Source organism: Rhinatrema bivittatum, chromosome 2, assembly GCF_901001135.1.
Source record: "Rhinatrema bivittatum chromosome 2, aRhiBiv1.1, whole genome shotgun sequence".
Lineage (NCBI taxonomy): Eukaryota > Metazoa > Chordata > Amphibia > Gymnophiona > Rhinatrematidae > Rhinatrema > Rhinatrema bivittatum.
Genome location: NC_042616.1, coordinates 271,146,277 through 271,163,342, shown reverse-complemented (window position 1 = coordinate 271,163,342; position 17,066 = coordinate 271,146,277). Strand labels below are relative to the sequence as shown.

General features: G+C 41.1%; 1 protein-coding gene across 2 annotated transcripts in view; it reads left to right on the top strand.

The window, feature by feature from the left end:
* The window catches only part of VPS41 (VPS41 subunit of HOPS complex), a 413,500-nt gene that overhangs the window by 333,325 nt on the left and 63,109 nt on the right, over window positions 1–17,066 (top strand). For both annotated transcript variants that reach the window (XM_029589524.1, XM_029589523.1), the window contains exons 23-24: window positions 13,265–13,319; window positions 15,704–15,844. In XM_029589524.1, coding sequence (XP_029445384.1) covers window positions 13,265–13,319; window positions 15,704–15,844 — 196 coding nt within the window. The remainder of the gene's footprint in view (window positions 1–13,264; window positions 13,320–15,703; window positions 15,845–17,066) is intronic.

Genomic DNA, 17,066 nt, shown 5'->3' with positions numbered 1-17,066 from the left:
TCAGATTGCATAGGAGTGCTGCTAGTAGGCTCCACACCTCTTCCCACTGGCAAAAAAAAAACGTTAGTATCTGGAGGAGCAGAGCTCATTGGAACCTGTAACACATCTACCTAGAATTTTTAAAGCAATTCTAAAGGAGAAAGTACTGAGGATTTTGGAAAACTGAGTATACGAAATGCAATCTTCTAGAGTGGTTTTCAACCAACTCTAGTCTACGGTGAATAGATTCTTGTCCTCTAATCATGACAGCTTCACATTTTTTGAAAGGAAACACATTGCTTTTCAAAATAAACAATTTTCTCAGCGTTACCTTTAATCACTGCAATCTGATTTTGGACAGCTCCAACCACAGACAAAACATTATCAACCTAGATGTCAAAGACTGTTCCAACCCTTTAATAGCTGTCTAAAGTGTTTCTAATGTGTCTTGAATAATGCCCTCAAAGCTGGGAGTGCTAGAAGCAATTCCTGTCACTAGAGCAACCAAAAGCTCATTGGTGCTTCACACAGCTGCAGTGTTTTTAAAGCAATTTCCCCATCTTCAGAAGGAGAGACCAGAACACTTTGGAGTTGGGGCAAACCCTCCTGAGAAGCTGCATCTGCTTCTAGATTCATATTTGGAGGAAAGCAAGTATTAAGGTAGATGGAATTTCCCAAGGAAGCAGCATGGCAATCTATGTCAAGCTTGCAAGATCCTGATGATAAAACTGTATCAGCAGGTAGCATAAATCTTTCTATAGACAGCTGGGTCAGGAGAGAAGAAGTCATGGGTTTAGATGGGAAAGGCTGCACAAATGCTTTCTTCTTCTTCCCCTTGCAGCCAAAATGAAGGTAAGCCAAAGGAAAAATGCAGAGAGTACTTACAGCCCGGCAATTCTTCAGACAATCAATTATTCCCAAAGGGGCAAGCCCCTTTGCTGCATGACTTCAGCTGTGTGCCGGTGCTGGGTTCAATTTATAGCCGCCTCCTACTGTCCTGGGTTGATGATGTCAGACCCCAGAAACACCACAACAGAAGGTAATAATCAGCACAGCAAATCAGGAGGAGATTCACACAACAGACCGGGTTCAATGTCAATCTCTCTGTAGCCCCCCGGCATCTCTTTATTTATTTATTTTTTTAATTGTGCTCCTGATTTTCTCTTGTAGCAGTCTGACAGTCGCACCAGCATGGTATATCCACATTTCACCATATAAATCACATTCCGCATTTTGAAATTCCATATTTGTTTCATAGATTAAATGTCATTGCTGCTAGGAATAGCAGGTTACTCACAAAAGGGTAACCTGGTTAACCACATGTAATCTCATTTAATAACTGTGGCGCCCGTTGGCTCTACAGTAAAGTTGTCACCTTTTAACTTCCTATCCTTCCTCCATCTATCATTGTAATTTCCTTTCTCAGTTGTCTGTAAACCGACATGATGTTTTTTTTTACGAATGCCGGTATATAAAAGTTATAAATAAATAAATAAATAAAAGGGTAGCTTTTATAACATGCGCGCGTCGATGCACGCGTGTTATAAAATACGATGCGTGCATGCACCACTCGCGCACGGGGGGGGGGGGGTGTTAAAACATGCGATGACGTAATCACACTTTTTCCCAGTTCCCTCCCCGTCCTCTCCAATTAAGGAGTGGACGGGAAGGGAATTTTCCTATCCCCATGACTATCCTTCCTACCTTTTCCCCTCTCCTCCCTGACCCCTACCTACCTAGCTTTTTTCTGTTGTTTTTAAACTTACCTGCTCTGATGAGCAGAAGTAAGTTACGCGCACTGGCCAGATGCCTGCGCGCGCTTCCATGGGGACAGGGCCTAATGGCCGCCGTTCCAGTCAGCCCCTGCCCTGCCCCACCCCTTTCACATCGCCCGGCACTTCGCTGCTTATCGGGGGGGATACGCACGTGTCCAGGCCATTTGTAAAATGTGAGCGGCACGCGCACGGCCTGTCCATGCACATATCCCCCGTTTTTTAAGCATGTGGGCTTTTTAAAATTTGGTCCAGACTGAGCAAATAATGATTCCAAATTACCTCATTCAGCTATTTATAAGAGGGGTGTGAAAAAGAATACATTTACATGTTTGTTTACAAACACCAGAAGTCTGAAAAATAAAATGGGAACATTAAGAGTGTGTGGCACTAGATGAAGTTATTAGGTATCTCAGACACCCGTTGGAAAAAGGACAATCAAGGGGCATGGTGATACAGGGATACAAAATGTATCAAAATGATAGAACAGACAAACGTGATGGTGGCACCACAAATCAAGTACAATTCAGATGCAAATAAACTATATTCTGGAATCCTTATGGTTAGAAATTCCAGTATCGTGCTGGGGGTTTACGACTGTCCACCCAACCAGAATGATGAAACAGATTGTGAAATATTAACATACTTTAGACAGGCTACTAAGCGTGGCATCAAAACAGTAAAGAGATTTGCCTCAATTATGATTAGGTAAATGTCTCATCTGGGTATGTCAAGGATGTTAAGTTCTTAGACATCATAAATGACTGCTTCATATTAGCTGGTCCTAAAGCCAACAAAAGATGCTATTTTTAGATATAATTCCTACTGGAATGCAGGATTTGGTACAAAAAGTAACAGTGGTGGAGCCGCTTGGCAGCAGTGATCATAATGCAATCCAAAATTATAACATTAATATATAACTTTAAAAAGGGAGACTATGATAGGATGAGGAAACTAGTTTGAAGAAAACTAAAAGGAACAGTTACCGGGGTTAAAAGTCTGTAAGAGGCATAGAGACTATTTAAATACACCATCTTGGAAACCCAGAAAAAATGTATTCCACAAATTAAGAAAGGGCAAAAGAATGACAAACACATGCCAGCATGGTTAAATGGTGCAGTCAAAGAAGCTATCAAAGCCAAAAATGCATTTTTTAATGAAAAGTCAGGCCTAATGAGAATAGCAAGAGACTTAAGCACTGCCAAATTAGATGTAAAACTCTAATAAAGCAGGGAAGAGAGAATTTGGGCAGAGACTTGCCAGAGAGGCAGACGTTAATAACCTTTTCAAGTTCATTTAAAAAAAACAAAACAAAAAAAAAAAACCTGCAGAGTCAGTTGGGCCATTAGATGACTGGGGGAGGAGGGAGTAAAAGGGGAACTCAGGAAGAATAAGGTCACAGCAGAAAAACTAAATTAATTCTTTGCTTCAGTCTTTATTGAGGAGGATATCAAAAAGATACCCATGCCTGAACCAGTTTTTCTGGGTGATGACTTAGAAGAACTGACTTAAATCAGTGTGAACCTGGAAGAAGAGCTAGAGTAAATTGATAAACTAAACAGTAGCAAAACAGTAGAACCTTATTTATTTATTTGTATTCATATTTCACCTATAATGGTTACCCATGCTAGGCAGATTAAAACATTAAATTCAAAACATAATCATTTACAACCATAAAAACACATTTAAAATAAGTCATAAAAACATATAAAAAAAAAAAATAATAATCCAGCGCTACAATATCAAGTATTATTAAATTGCACACACACAAAGGCTTTCAAATGCTTGCGAAACATTAAAATGGCGTCTATATTTTTCAAGTCATCTGGAAGAGCATTCCATAATAGTGGTCCGATGACATAAAAAGTACATTTCCTGGTTTCCATCAGCCGGGCCTGCTTAACTGATGATATGAACTTTGAGACCTATTACTAGTAAACTGAATAGTAACTGTTTTCAAAAAGGGCTCCAGGGATGATCCAAGTAATTACAGACCAGTGAGCCTCATATCTGTGCCTGTTAAAATGGTGGAAATCTTAATTAAGAACAAAATTACTGGTCATATGGATAAACATGGCTTTAAGAGGATATACCAAAGGGAAGTTGTAACTCAGTAACCTATTAGAATTATTTGAAGGTGTAAATAAGCTTCTGAATAGTAGCGAGCCAATCAACATATATGTGCCTTCTGCAAATTGAAACACACTATCTTCTTTGAAAATTTTGGCCACAGACTTTAGCCTATTTGGGCTGCTTGAAAATTATCCTCCCTGCGTCATCCATGAAAATGTGGAAACCAAAGGGCTGCCAGCTCTGAAATCAATAGTAGTACTCTGGTTTCCTGTGACCACCAGATTTAATAATATGGTTCTGTATTATCTTCCAGTATAATTTTTTTTAACTCTGCTCTATATTTACTGAGGATCATTTTCAAAGTTATTTCCACAAGTAAAACTGTGCTTTACCATAAAAAATAGGATTTTAGAAAAATTCCCGCCTGATTTATAAATAAAAGTATGTGCATAGGGTCACGGGGCACAGAAATGTCAGAAATGACTTAATTTTTTATAAAGTTTGCGTTAAAAAAAATTATATTTTAATATGCAGATATATGCAAAGTTATGCAGATTTTCCACAGAGTTGCTAACTCTTGCCATAGAATCTTAAAAATTCTGGCACAGGAAACTGGGGACACTGAATAAAATGGACATAAAAAATGTATGCTATATTGCAGCACACATTTTCTCAATGCACTCTTAACTTTTTTTTTAATTCCCAATGCAGTAAACTAATAGTATACAAATGCATCGGAAGTTAAAAACAAAAAACATGTAAACCTAAAAATGTGCAAAAAAAAATGAGTAACGCACATAACTTTGTTTAATGTGCCCAAATCATGGTTTATGTTTAGGAAAATTGATTTAGTTGTACAAACCAAGATATAAGGACACAGTTCATAGTTTCTGCACGCAAAACATGTTCAAAGCATAACCATGATTTGTGTGCATTGTGCAGAAGCCATCATTTGTGTGTATAAAAGTTGTATGTGCAAAATATGAGTTAAGAGTAGAAGTTAAACCAAAAAAAAAAAAATTCTCTCTCAAAGCTGCAAATCTCGTGAGTTGACAGTTCTCCAAAGGCTGGTAATATCCTACGGGAAACTGTTAATTCTCCTTCTCTAGAAGGAGATGCTATCTCCATAGTCTCGCCTTTTTCTTCATTGCCTCCTTTAAGGGAGCCAGTTTCAGTGCAGAATTTGTTTGTGAACTCCCAGCTAGATACTGAGGAACCAAATACATCTTCAAGACTTCCCTTGCCATCTGTCTTGTATTTGGGCGCCCACTATCAATTTGTCAGTTATGTGCATACTGCTGAAATGAATGGAACAACAAATGCACATCCCTAATGTCTAGGCTACTATCTGCTCATAAATTATTCAAGAAATACATAGTTAAGTTCTTGTCTATTCCAAAATTGAAATCTCCTTTGTTGCTGAAAATTTTTTATCTTCCTAAATCTAGGAAGGTGTTTTCCTCAGAAGGAGCTATGGGACTCTCTAGTATTGGATAATCCTGGGCTCTCTGAGTTCCATAATTGATTTTATTCCTGTTAGAGCAACCTTAACTGTTCCATTTTGTTTAGAACAAGAGAGGGATTTGATGTTTTCCAAGTTTTGTAGAAACAAAGAGAGAACTTTCTGTGGCCTGAAAATGTTAGTGTTTCCCGATATTTCTCAGGTTATTCAAAATTATAGGAAATTATTTCTTCAGTTAAAATCTCAGCTTCTGGGTATAGGAGCTACCTTCTTTCTTAAATATCTCTGTAAATGCCTCATATGCCAGCAGAATCAGTTTGTGTCTATGGATCCTTGTCTTGAGCCATTTATTAGGGATAAGACTGGTAGGGAGAATGATGGGTAATCATAAACAAATAATCTCTCTCCCCCAAATGCTTTGCATCTGAATATAGTTTTCCTTTTTTTTCTTTGTTGTGGATTATTGTGTCCCCTATATATGGGCTAATGGCATATTTCGTTTATATTTTCCTGTTTTTTTCTCTATTTCTTTTACTATCTTTTTAAAAGTATACCTTTCTTGATTTTTGTTTGAAAATTCGAAGAGAATGTAATAAATTGTAAAAATATATAAATAAAATATGAATTAGGAGCACAAAACATGAGACAGGAACATAAGTTATGCCCCTAAACGTTGTGATCGTAAGTCTGTGCACAGAAAATGTTACGCTCGCCGTCTGCAGCAGCCCCGCGGTGCGGCCCTCTCACCTTTCTAATCAACTTCCAGGCTCTAGCTCCCCATCGCGTGGGCAGTGGGCCGCCAGCTCCAAGCTCTGGCTCCCGCCAGCGCCTCTGGCCCTGCTCCACGTCCCGGGACTTCCAGCCAGGATGCCTCCATCCATCGGGCCTCTCCGCGGGGTTTGCGGAGAGACGCCACCAGCAGCACCGCGCCCCTTCCTAGGCGCGCGCACGCGCATCTATAAACCTTTTAAAGGGCCCGCGGCGGGAACCTGGCCACAGACCCAGATGCTAACATCAGATCCTTCAGTGTATAAATGCTCAGGCCTCGCAGCATAGCATGGCCTTTGCAACAGGTCTCCTCGGTTCCCTATTTGGTTCTGAGTACTCGTTGCCCCCGTGCTTCCTCGTTCTGTGTTCCTGTTTGTCTCCAAGTTCCTGATTCCTCGTTCGTCTCGTGTATTCTCTGATTGACCTCCAAGCCTGACCTCTGCTACGTCCAACCTTGCCTGCCTTCTTCAAGCCTGACCTCTGCTACATCCGACCTTGCCTGCCTTCTCCAAGCCTGACCTCTGCCTTGTCTGGCCACGCCTGCCTTCTCCGTGCCTTGACCATTGCTATGCCTGACCACGCCTGCCTTCTCTGTGCCTTGACCATTGCTACGCCTGACCATGCCTGCCTTCTCCATGCCCTGACTATTGCTACGGATGACCACGCTATAGACTCCTTTGTGTCCAGAGTTTTACGTTGCTTGCTACAACTCTTCAATTGCCGCCAGCTCTTATCTAGTTCAACAGTGACGCTTCCATCCCTATCCTCTGGACATGGACTCTTAAGGCTCTGGCCTTTCTTTGCTCAAGCAATCCTTGTTCCTTGGTGCTTGGGTTCCTGTACTGGGACCAGTCCAGGATAGAACTACGCCACCTGCTGGCTGCTGTCTCTGGTCTGAACTACCTGCCTTCGACATACAAACTTGAGGCCCGCCTAAGTCCTGCCGGCCCCGGCACCCAAAGGCTCAACCCGAGGGGAACGTGGGCTAGTATTGGTGAAGCTCCAGTGGCCTCTAGCTTCAGCCCACTCCACCTGCTGATAGTGGGGACCCGTAGGCCCTTGCCTGCAGGTTGCGTCAACCCCACCTCAGCCCAAGAATCCACCTCTGACGCAACAGAAAAGCCACATAAATTATATTTTCTGCACATAAATTCTGAGCACAGGACCCTAGCACCACAAACATCAGCTTCATCAGCGTAGACTAACAGCCTCAGAAACTTTGCTTCCTCTACACGTTCAGTCAGGCCAGGCTACCTTGCATGGGCTGTGCACGCCTACCAGCAGGTGGAGTCAGAGATTGACAGACTCACTGATGTCAGTGCTCATAAGGCCTTGTGATGACACCAGCTTGCCAGTATTTCTCTGTCTCCAGCAGGAGTGGACGTGCGGACTGCATGCTGTGGCAGTTGTCAGAGGCCTAGTTGAGTATAGAGAATAGGCTCCTAAGGTGATAGACTGATCTCCCTCAGTTGAGTTGGAGGGGGGGGGATGGCTTTTGCCTGTATCCTGAAATTTTCCAGAGATGTGCCTCCCTCTGAGGTTCCTTTGCTGGATGGGTAATGTGCCTGGGCTCTCCTCCTTCCTCAGCGCCCCACGGGTGGTCTGACATTGCTTTGGGGCCTTTGTTCTCCCTTCATTGTGGCAGGGGCGAGAAGAGGTAACAAATAAAAGTTAAAAAAAAACAAAAAACATAATAGGGAGTTTCTCATCTTCGCTGTCCATGCAGGAGAGGTCATTTCAGCCCAGGGAGTGAACATGACAGAAGAGCACAGCAGTTATTCATTTCTACTGCAGCGTTCTACTGCATGCCTCCAAGATGGTGCCTGTTACTGTGCTCCTACTCTAGCCTGCACATGATTCAGACAGACAATGAGCTGCGTTTTTGCTTGCAGTATTCAGCAGCCAGAGGGGGGTTGTGAACCAGGAGTTTGTGCAAGCTTTCTCTATTTTATCCCAGGTTGGCTCAGCTCATTATGGACCAATCGGTCCTCTAAATCATGCAAGAGGGCTGTTCCCTGGAGTTCAAGCATCCAGTTTCCAATGCTTATTATGGTTTCTCCGTGTTGTTAACCCGAGAAAAAGGCTGCAGTGCTAAACACACTTCGCAGGCTGGTTGCTTTGAAGGCAGTGGTATCAGTGCCCAAAGACCAGAGGGATCTAGGCTGTGGCTCCATTTACTCTGTGGTCCCCAAGAAAAAAGGTTTCTTTGGGGCCTATCCTGGATCTCAAGAGAGTAAACAGATTTTTGAAGGTTTCTCTTTTCAGGATGGGTGGTCAACCTGGTCAACAGCAATTTGCAACCATCGCAGGATCTGGTTTATCTGGGAGTTCACTTCATTACTTGCGTGGTTCAGGTGTGCCAGAAGAAGCAACAGATTGTGAAGTTGGAGGATCAGATCCGGGGTTTGCAAGCGGTGCCCATTCACTCGATTTAGCTTTACCTATAGACCCTGGAATCCATGGCAGCAACCTTGGGCTTGGTCTCTTGGGCTAGAGCGTACATGCATCCTCTACAGCTCTCTTGCTGGAATCCTTGGACTCAGGATTATGCAGTGCGGTTGCCTATTCTGGAGGAATTGGTGTGGAGTCTTCTATGATGGCTGTGTCACATAAACCTGCAAAGGGATAGATTTAATGCCTGCTGTGTGGATGATAGTGGTCATAGATGTGAGCCTGACAGGTTGGGGTGCTCAATGTCAAGAACTCACAGCGCAAGGTTAGTAGACCAGGGATAAGAGAAGTTGGTCCATGAACCATTGGAAGCTCAGGCGATTCAACTGGCATTGCTCTGGTTCATGCACAGATTATGCCACAAAGCAGCGAGAGTTATGTTGGACAGCATAATAGTGCTGGCACAATCAATCATCAAGGAGAAGACACAGAGTCGACAGGTCTCCCTAAAAATGGAGTAGCTTCTTCCATGGGTGGAGGTGAATCTCCAGGTTTTGTCGGTATCTCACATAGCAGGAGATCCCAGTGTGCAGGCCAATCATCTCAGTCACCACATGTTTCTTCCAAGGGAGTGGTTTCTATCAGATAAAACTTTCAGCCTTGTAGTAGATCATTGGGACTGGCTGTTAATGGATTTGATAGCGATGGGATTAAATGCGAAGGTGCACAAGTTCTTTAGTCACAGGAGAGAAGTGAAGTCCTCTGGTATCGATGCCCTGGTTCAAGAGTGGCCGGAGGACAAGAAGCTATGTGATAGGCAGAGTCGTTCAGAAGATAAAGGTGCATCTGGGGCTAGTACTGTTGGTGTTCCAGATTGGCCTTGCAACCGTGGTACCCAGACTTGACTTGCTTCTTGTGCAACAGTCCCCTGCGTTTTCCATCTCTAGGGTATCTTCTTGTTTAGAGACTCATGGCTGACAATGATATGAGTCCATTCTGTCTTACGGTCTGGCCCTTGAAAGAGCACTTATGATAAAGAAGGGCTACTCTTCGGCTGTAATAGCCACACTTTTGAAGGCCAGGAAGTTTTGCACTTCCTTGGCTTACATACCTGTCTGGCGTGTTTTTGAAAGTTGTTGTACCAAGCAAGGCGGGTCCTGGGCAGAGCTTTGCTGTCACAAATTCTGAATTTTCTGCAGGAAGGTTTGTTCAAAAGCTTAGCCTCAATAGTTTTGAAGGTGCACATAGCGGAGATTTCCAATTACAGAGGTAGGAAACAGGATCATTTATTGTCCTCGCATGGAGGAGCTCTAAGCTGTGCACACAGTTTTACTCATGGTTGTGTGCATATAATTTTTTTTTTTTTTAACCAAAACTCCTTGCTACATCAGGAGTAAAGTTCTATGCACAAAACTGTGCACAGAACCACACTGGCATGCCTTGTTATATTGGGTCCTGTGTATGCAAAAAGGGTAAAAACAACAGGTAATAATTGTTAGCGTTCAGGTGCAAATGCAAATGTTCATAGTAAAATAATAATGCTATGGTGACACACACTGGTTAATTGGAATGTATATAGGATGTCAACAAGCTATGAAGGCATCAGTGCAGATATTTATAGAGATATGGTATCACCGTGGAAACCAATGATAATAATAAATGCAATGCTCATAGTGGCACTTTTTTGAAAAGTATGTGCATTAATGAAGATCTGTCAACATCTGAATGCTGGGGCACCAACCAATCTTCCACACACTGACGTAGATTTTCATAGCAATGTGATAGCTTCATAGAAACAAACAATAATAATGTTGATCTTTGCCATAATGATGCATCGTTTCGGAAACAAACACTAACCACAATACTTTTACAGTGTGGGGAAAAGAAGGCACAGATTATATAAAAATTATGAAAAATCCAGCAGAATCCTTCTTATGTGTTGAAAAGCTTTCCTATCAGAGTAACTTTAATAGGGCTTGAACAAAGAGACACCAATCTGAAAATTTGTTTTGAGTTCCCATCGCATACCCATATGCACTCATCGTAATATGAGGCAACTTTCAAAAGTATTTACCCACATAAATGGCCTATGAGAATTGTCCCGGGTGCCTATACATGTAGAAGTATGCACACAAGCCATTTTGTGTGTACTTTTATGGACTCTAGAAAGAGACATTCCAGGGACAGAGACAGAACTTACTGCATACTTTTGATTCTTTTTTTTTTTTTTTTTTTTTGCGCATGAAAACAGTACCCACAGACTTAGCCAATGTGAGCTTTTTGAAATTACTCTTTCTAAATGGAAAACATTTTAGCCATCTGTTTTTCCATAGGTTTTTTTTTCTCAAGATGTCACAAAAAAATCATTTCTGATGTCTCTTGCACGGGAAGAGCCAACTTGAAAATTCCAAGAATGAAAATCACAAGTGAGAGTATTTTGTGCCGGTAGAGATGTGAGGGTGGCCGGGAGGAACCAGGAGGTAGAGGGTACAGGACCGCCAGGGGAGGATGAGAGAAGCTGCATGAAAGAGCAATGGAAGGAAGGGGAGAGAGAGAGAGGTGGAGGAAGGGATTGCAAGAGGGAAAGGCTGTTGTTGATTTACTCACCAAAGTTGTCCTCAGTTCTGAAAGTCTTCCTGAGCCAGAAGCTTTGGAATTGGCTGCTGCAGATATTGGAACCTGCAATAAATGAGTTCCTGTCCTAGACCAAGAGACATACATCTTTCCGTAGATTGGAACAGATGAGCCAAAAAAACACTTCCTTTAATTAATTTTAGAGGACATAACATATGCCAAGATGAGTTAGCCCTTCTTTATTGAAACATATTGCTTGACCTTCATAGCCCATTCTACCCCATGCACCCTTCCTTTTATTTTCCAGTCATGATCTGCAGAATATATGGTGCTTTTCCAAGAACGTCAGCAAGTTTCTGACTTAATTAGAGATAAGGCCATTAAGCTGAAAAGTAACTAGAATTTGTTTGCACACAAAAATATCCCTATGCTGCTTGATGCTAGGATGTCCATACTGATGAGAGAGAAGCTGATATTCAGCCAGCTCTGTTCAGATGAAGTTAATTGAGCAACTTGGACAGAGGCTTGCTATCTGGCAGGTCAAACCTACTGGTTATCAGCACTAACGGGCCAAAGTTTAATCAGACCCTGGAAAGCCATCCCACCCCCAACCCAGCACGTCCTCTTTATATTTGACTAAATCTTGTTTGGGTTATGATTTGCCCAAACATTTAGCTGGTCAGTAATGGGGATGGGGGGATTTTCAAACGCCAAGGTTTATCTGGCTAACACCCAAAGTGATCCCATTGTAATATGAATCTATGTTTTAAATAGACTACTTAAGAAATGTATCAAAGAATTATGGCTTATGGTGGTTTTTCTAAATTTATATAGGGGTGGATATTCAAAAGCCATTTAGATGGATAACTGACTAATATGGCAATTTCAACCAGTTATCCAGCTAAATTATAGCCGGCTATAAAAGGGGCATTCTAGGGGCATTCCAGAGAGAGGGGTTCTATTATATGATTAACTTAGCCAAATATCGGATATATCTGGCTAAGTTAGCCACATAAATTTAGACCTTCTCAAAAGCAGGTCTCAAGTTATCCAGCCAAGTGTGGCCAGATTACTAGCTACTTAATAGGATATCTTTAAATGGTAAGAATGAAAAAAACTATAAAATATAGAAGGCTCCAGGGAAATCCCATCCCTCCCCCCCCCCCCCCCCCAACAATATCTTATGAAGGCCCTGTTGGGCCATTCTCATCTCAACCCCCAAAACGTTTTGGCACCGAAGCTTCCTGTCCCAATTTTTTGTTAACATTTACAGCAATCTTGATGAACAGCCTTGCCCCCTCCTCCCTTCTCTCCCACCCTCCTGCAAAGACGAGAAATTGCACGGATCTCCCCTTCCCCCTGACCCTCTCCATCCCCTCCAGTACCTTCTTTTATTGCCGGGAGCAAGGGACCCTCTGCCCTGCTCCCCGGCGCATCCAGTGCTGCTCTAAGACAGGCAGCACTGGAAGCGTTAGCTTACATTAAGCTTATACTTCCAGCACAGCCTTTAGCCGTAAGAGAAAGGGGATCTAGAGGCTGCGCAGGAAACGTGAACTTAATGTAAGCTAACGCTTCCAGTGCTGCCTGTCTTAGAGGAGTGCTGAAGATGACGGGAGCGGGGCAGAGGGTCCATTGTTCCCAGCAATAAAAAAAAAAAAAGTACTGGAGGGGGAAGGGGGGGATCCATGCCATTTCTCTTCTTTGCGGGAGGGGGGAAGGCTCGTCGCCAAGATTAATATAAATGTTAACAAAAAAATGAGACGGGGAGCTTCAGCACCAAAACGTGTTGGGGTTTGAGACGAGAGCAGCCCAACAAGGCCTTCATAAGATATTGTTCAGGGGAGAGATGGGATTGCCCCGCAATCTCCTATGTTTTATAGTTTTTCCCTTCTTTTGATAGTGCTTCTTAGCTGGATATCATTTAAGGATATCCAGTTAAGTAGCTAGTTATCCGGCCACACATGGCCGCATAACTTAATAACATAAACAGTTGTATTCAACACAGCCGTTGAGGATACATGTAGCCGGATAACTTTAAGCAAGTATACTTAGCGCAACATTTATCCCGCTGAATATATGGGACAAGTCAGTATATAAAAACTGCATATAAATAAATAAAAATAAGTTAGCTGGCTAACTTGTCTTCTAACGGCCTTCTGAATATTAGCTCCATTATTTTTATATTGTGGCATTGAATTTGGTTGTAAAAAAGTTCTTTTTAAAATCTATTTTTCCTTTCATTAAGGCACTTGAGATCTGCCAGCAGAGAAATTTTGTAGAAGAGACTGTGTTTCTCTTAAGTAAGTAGAGATTTCATTGATCCCATCCTCCTGGATTTTATCTCCTGAGTTAGAACATTTGCAGCTGGTGAATGCATTGTCATCTCTGACTTACTAAAATGATGGCTTTTAAATCCTTTGAAACCAACAGCACTGTCCCAGGAAAATCTAATGTAGGTGGAAAACAATTACCTACATAAATCTACAATTTTTTAATGTTCATAAATATAGACTATCATAATAGGCATCATCAGTATAGTGTAATTAAACACGTCAATGATCTTCAGCCTTTTATTTAATCATTGGTCTCTGGAACAGGCCCATTCTTTTTTTTGTTTTGCACTTAAAAATCATATCAATTTAACGTTCACTATTTAGTCTCATAACAGTGACGCCATGTCTTATCTTATTAAGTTGGCCACCAACAGTCGATGCTCCCCACAATGAATCTCTTCGTAAAACGCAGTACTCCTCTCAGTGTGGAATGCCCATCGCTTCTCTGCCAACACGGGGCCATGTTTCAAACTACTGTTCTCCATCAGGGCACTAATTTTCAAAATGCCGGTTAGCATAGCTACATTGAATCGGAAAAGACTTCAAACTGGTGTCCAGCTTAATAAGATAAGTCATGGCGTCACTGTTATGAGACTAAATAGTGAACATTAAATTGGTATGATTTTTAAGTGCATAACAAAAAAAAGAATGGGACAATTCCAAAGACCAATGATTAAATATAAGGCTGAAGGTCATTGACGTGTTTAATTATACTCTACTGATGATGCCTGTTATGATGGACCTTATTTATGAACATTAAAAAATTGTAGATTTGGTGGAGTTTTATATCTTTTGGCCATCTTCTGCTGAATCATACTTATAAAAGTGAATAAAAACCTAACTGTGAAGATTCTGTATGAAAGAGTAAGTGAAAATGATTAATGTCACTGAATAAAACTTGTTCTTCATTTTATTGCAGTCGCAGTCAAGCAGTATATTAAGATAATGCAAGCAAAAAAAAAAAGAAAGAAACAGCCATCTGAACTTTACTGTGTCTGAGTAAGAGGCACTGATTTGCATAAAAATAAATATGCTAACTGAAAAGATTGAAAAAAAAAGTCTTTCTGAAAGATCAGATATGGCTGTTAGATACTGTAAAATTGCTTCTATATGTGACACATTCTTGCTGCAAAATTAAAGGTCTATGAATTATAATTACTGACCGCATTATTTTCCTAACAAAAAGACTTGTAACAGTAGTACCATTGTTGAAGGTTCAAAACATTGATGATGGCACTGCTGCTCATTGGTTTCAAACTTGTGCTATTTTAACTATCTTTTTGTGTGCTAATGTGTGCCCCAGCAAGAATGTGTACCATTCTGTGCATCTACATGATTTCAGAGTCCCAACCAAAAGGCTTTCCAATCTAACTTCATGCACTGCCAGATTCCATGGTTTGTTGTGAGTGGTCCAATGAGTGGCGAGTAGGCCATGCAGGCTAGGACTCTTAAGCTTGGAAAAGAGATGGCTGAGGAGGGCCATGATAGACGTTTATTAAATCATAAGTGGGGTAGGACAGGTAAATAAAGGACAGTTGTTTTACTATTTTAAATAATACTAAAACAAAGGGACACTCCATGAAACTAACAACAAACACATTTAAAACAAACTGTGGAAAGTACTTTTCACTCAGCGCGCTGTCAAGCTGTGGAATCTGTTGCCAGAGGATGTGATCCAGGTGCTAGCATACTGGGATTTAAGAGGTTTGATATATCCATAACACATTATTAACCAGGGATACTAAAGAAAATGTTTGCTGTTCCTGGAAGTAACAGGAAATCAATATACTTTTTGGGATCTGTCTGGTACTTACAACTCAGACTGGGGCCACTCTTGGAGACAGGATGCTGGGCTCAATGGACCTTGGCCTGACCCAGCATGGCATTTCTTATGTTAAACTGGAGACTGTCAGTGCCATTCTCTAAAATTACCCATTCAGACATACCAGGATAACTTTAAACCTAATCGGCTGTATTAAAACATTGCAAGTTTGAAAGTTATTTGAGTACATATACTTACATAACTTTAGATGAGTATATTCAGCTGGAGACCTATCCTGCTGAACATCTGTGTCGTTATCCTGCTAACTTTAGCTAGATAACTTGTCTGCTTGCCTCTTTTCTGACTGTTGACCTCAGTGTATGTAAGTGTATATCATGAACTTTAATTGTTGTTATCCTGAAAACCAGACCGGTCTGTATTTCTCCAGGACCGAAGTGGTGAATTCCTGATTTAGGTATTAATTTCTTGTAGTACAATAGCACCAGTTGTCCAAGGATGAGCCATTACTGTCTTCTGGGGTTTTTGTTTTATTCTAATGATGTCCACAATTTTAATTTACCTCAATTAGGCAGAATGGGGAACAGCCGCAGAGCCCTGCAGATGATCATGGAGGAGCTACACAATGTGGACAAAGCTATTGAATTTGCCAAGGAGCAAGATGATGCAGAACTATGGGAAGACCTAATTTTGTATTCCATTGACAAACCACGTAAGCAGAATGAAGAATTCTTCAGCAGGATTTCTGTGTTCAGAATACATTTTTTGCAAGAAGATGGGTAGAGTATGAATCATGCACTTGCAAATGAGAAGAATGTGAGATTACTACAAGTACCTACTGCTTAGCATTTCTGTAGTGCTACTAGGCATATGCAGATTGTTTTGGAAGCATGCCAGATTATACTATACTAAGAGGAAAAACTTGCTATGGTCTGGTTTTCTGTAATTTTTATCATGTTTGAAAAATGGTTCGACCCTAATTTTCAGTATCGAAAGGTGACAAGAAACAGGTGGTGTATATGAATTACATGCATCATCAAACAACTAGTGGCTAATTACACACTATGCTGTGACAGGGGATGCATGTAATGAAAGTTAGATCCACACCTTGCTGTACCAAAGCAAGGGGGAGTGAAGAAAAACTACCTATATCTCTTGAAGTGTCATAATTCTACTATATGCATTTTTGACTGCAGGAGCAGTTGTTAACTGGAAAGGTAGAGGTAGTGGAAGGAACAATTATAATATTTTATAATAATTATAATATTGATAGCAGAATCATAACTATTCCAAAAGAGACACCTGGAACATAGCCTGCATAATGGATTTGGTTGTCTTTAAAATCATGTGCATATATTCCACATAATACTGTTACTGACACAGCTAGATGACTAGGAGAACAATGCAATAAGAAAACTGCTGAAACAGAACATCCTAGAAACTTGTAGACACTCGCCCACTATCTTAATGGAACCTTAGTAGATGTAACACTGAGACTTAGGATATGTATATTCGTACATGTATTTCAGTAAGAAGTATTGCAGAAGAATTGGGAAAGAAGTATTTCCAAGTTTGTGGTATTCCGGGCATCGAGCTTACTCTGACACTTAGATAGGTTCAGTTTTGGTTACAATATCATAGGCAAAACTAGCAAAGCCTTAAGTGTGAACTTCATCAAAAGGATTATTGCTAGCAGAATTTGTTATAGTGATGTGAAAATTAATTGCTTAGTGCATTTTCTAGTGGGGTTTGGTGACTTTGAAACTTCTCTCGGATGACAAATTTAGGATCTCGATTATTCAATAAATTATATAAAAAAGACAAAACTAAAAATCAAGGTTCTCAGCATAGAAAATGTTCCATACCTTGAATGATAAACATTTACTCTCTTGCATGCTGTCCATGTCCTGCCGCTGTCATTTCAATGCTGTGTC